The sequence below is a fragment of the Penaeus vannamei genome, chromosome 4, assembly GCF_042767895.1.
Source record: "Penaeus vannamei isolate JL-2024 chromosome 4, ASM4276789v1, whole genome shotgun sequence".
In the NCBI taxonomy this organism is placed as follows: domain Eukaryota; kingdom Metazoa; phylum Arthropoda; class Malacostraca; order Decapoda; family Penaeidae; genus Penaeus; species Penaeus vannamei.
In genome coordinates, this window is record NC_091552.1 from 37,494,477 (window position 1) to 37,496,976 (window position 2,500).

The following is a 2,500-nucleotide window of genomic DNA, read 5'->3' on the forward strand; positions in this document are numbered from 1 at the left end:
TACCAGTAATGGTGATGTTTGACAGTTCGGAACCTCCAGTATCACGTCCCGGACAAGTAGTCTAGCTTGTCCAGCTCACCCTCCTGCGAAGGTGGCCGAGCAGGACGAGATGACGTCACAATAGATTTTGTATGTAAACATTGACAGTAGCAGGTAACCACAAGATATTGATGGGTAATTTTATGACCCTTAATTGGTGTTATCAAAGGATATTTTTGTGTTTGTCAGTTGCAGTTAAGTTAAATGAGTATCAAAAGGAGTTACAAAACCTATGCAGCGTGTAAAATAAAGACACCGGTATGCTAAAAAAGTAAATGTTTACATTCGAGCCGGTTGCATTCTGGGCAGAAATGGTTTTGGAGGTTCCGAACGCGGCGCATCTCGTCCTGCTGGTCCTGGACAAGTTGTCTGGACGAGATAGACGGGCAGTTCCGAACGCTGCATAAGTACCCGCAGACAAGACCTTGCCCGCAGATGTCACCAGGGAAGTGGCTTGCCCAAGCAGTTTAATGATGCAGTTAGCCAGTGCGGGGTTCTCCACACTCTTTCCTGGGAGCTGAGTTGCAGGGCCCACTCCAGTGTTTTCATAGTACTGCCGTAAGTAAGTGCAGTTGTGCATGCGTATTTAACAAATGCCAACAGCAGGCCACAGTCTTAAAAAATGAAACTACTGACAAAGGCAATGAACTTTCTCGCTCCCGTTTGAATGCCATAATGGTAGTTGCTAGTACTGATCATTCGACGAATTTCACATTCTTTAACTTTCAGTATTAATAATGCTGGTTTAGACTTTCATCACACCAGAAAAATGTGATATACAAAAATGAGTTTGATTAATGTGAATAAAAAGGTAACTACAGAGGACGTTTTCTATAGACAAATATCTTGGTAATAAACACGGTAGATGCACAATGGCAATATTTTCTTTAGTTTTTTATCTCATTTACTGTGAAACTACATTTATGATTATCATTATTGCTATTATCACACTTTTCATCATAACTATGATTATTATTATTATTAGTGTTATCACTCAGTAGGAACAGCAGCAATTGTATTATTATCATTATTATTATTGTTATTATTATTATCATTATTATTATTATTATTATTATTATTATTATTATTATTATATTCTGAAGAGAAGGAAAGAGTGCCCAAAAAGAAAGGGAAATGGGGAAGGGGAAACAGCGGGAACTTGAGGAGGAAAACCGGATGAGTAAAGGAAAGGGAGAAGGGGCTTCGATGGGAGAGGGAGGGAAGGGGATAAGAGAGCAAAGGAGGTGGGGGAGGAAATGAAAGGGGATGGATGTAGGGTTTAAAGTGGGAGGAGAAGAGTGAATTTAAGGAAGTGAGTGAGAGGTTAGATGAAAGGTACTCGTAGAAGGAGTACTCTATTTTTCTTTTGCTCCGTGGAATTTCCTACACCTACTGCTAGTCATTATCAATACTACTACTACTATTATTATTATCGTTGTTATTTTTAATATTAGCGTTATTATTATTATCATTATTAACAATACCACCAATATTATAATCATTTGTGCAAAAGTTATTACTACTATCATCATGTACCACTCACGTGGTTCATTCGCCTGTGCAGTCGTGCGCTGTCGTCTGACTGCGTGGTTCCAGATATGAAAGAGCGAACATCCATCAAGAGTCACACTCGCAGGGCGCTCAGGCACAAAGCTCGTCACAGCCGCTTCAGTCGTCATGGTTATCATGAAAACCACAATTGTTGTTAACACGAAACCTGGAAAATTTAAGAATATCATTTCAGTATCTGCTGCGTCACTGCTGCTGTTATCTTAACTTTATCGTGATCTCTGATAATACCGCGATTATCGTGATGGTTATTTCATTGTACACTGTACTTCCGGGTAGATATTTTTTGGCGAAATATAATAATGTGTAACATTTGCAATATCGTGGTGCAATGAGAGAAGTAAAAGGGGAAACAGGTTCTACTATTGGTTATTGTATGAAATCAATGGATAAACATTCATTGCTTCAGAGACAAGTATAGGCCTTCGATCGCTATGCATTTGTTTGCAATTTGATTTTCGATAATATTATTAATTTGCTTTACAAATTAGAAAATGACATCGAAGATTGTTCATTAAAGCGAGTCATGATTGTGATTGTGATATAACGCAGTGCAACGCACAATATTTTCACTGAAATATCAAAATAGAAAATAACATATATCATGCTTCCAAATGTCTGTGTTCTTTCCCAACTAAAATTACATTCATGAAAACATATATTCTGAAATACTTTCTCAGATAAATGGAAACCTGTTTTTTATATAAAATGGCCTAAAAAGAGATTGCTGCAATGGCAATATCCGAGGAGGAAACGAGTACAGTCGAAGGCAGTACAAACCAGATAGATGACAGGATAGTGTGTAGAGAAATGTGGGTTAAAACTTATATGCTTATTAGAGTAAAGGCTCTTCGCTTATTCTCGCTACAATCATAACGCACAATTAAATAAA

The 2,500-nt window shown here is 37.8% G+C and overlaps 1 protein-coding gene across 2 annotated transcripts in view; it reads right to left on the minus strand.

Moving 5' to 3' along the window:
- Nucleotides 1-2,500, minus strand: part of LOC113805935 (uncharacterized) — a 13,587-nt gene that overhangs the window by 4,924 nt on the left and 6,163 nt on the right. For both annotated transcript variants that reach the window (XM_070121018.1, XM_070121017.1), the window contains exon 2: nucleotides 1,583-1,756. In XM_070121018.1, the coding sequence (XP_069977119.1) occupies nucleotides 1,583-1,756 (174 nt within the window). The remainder of the gene's footprint in view (nucleotides 1-1,582; nucleotides 1,757-2,500) is intronic.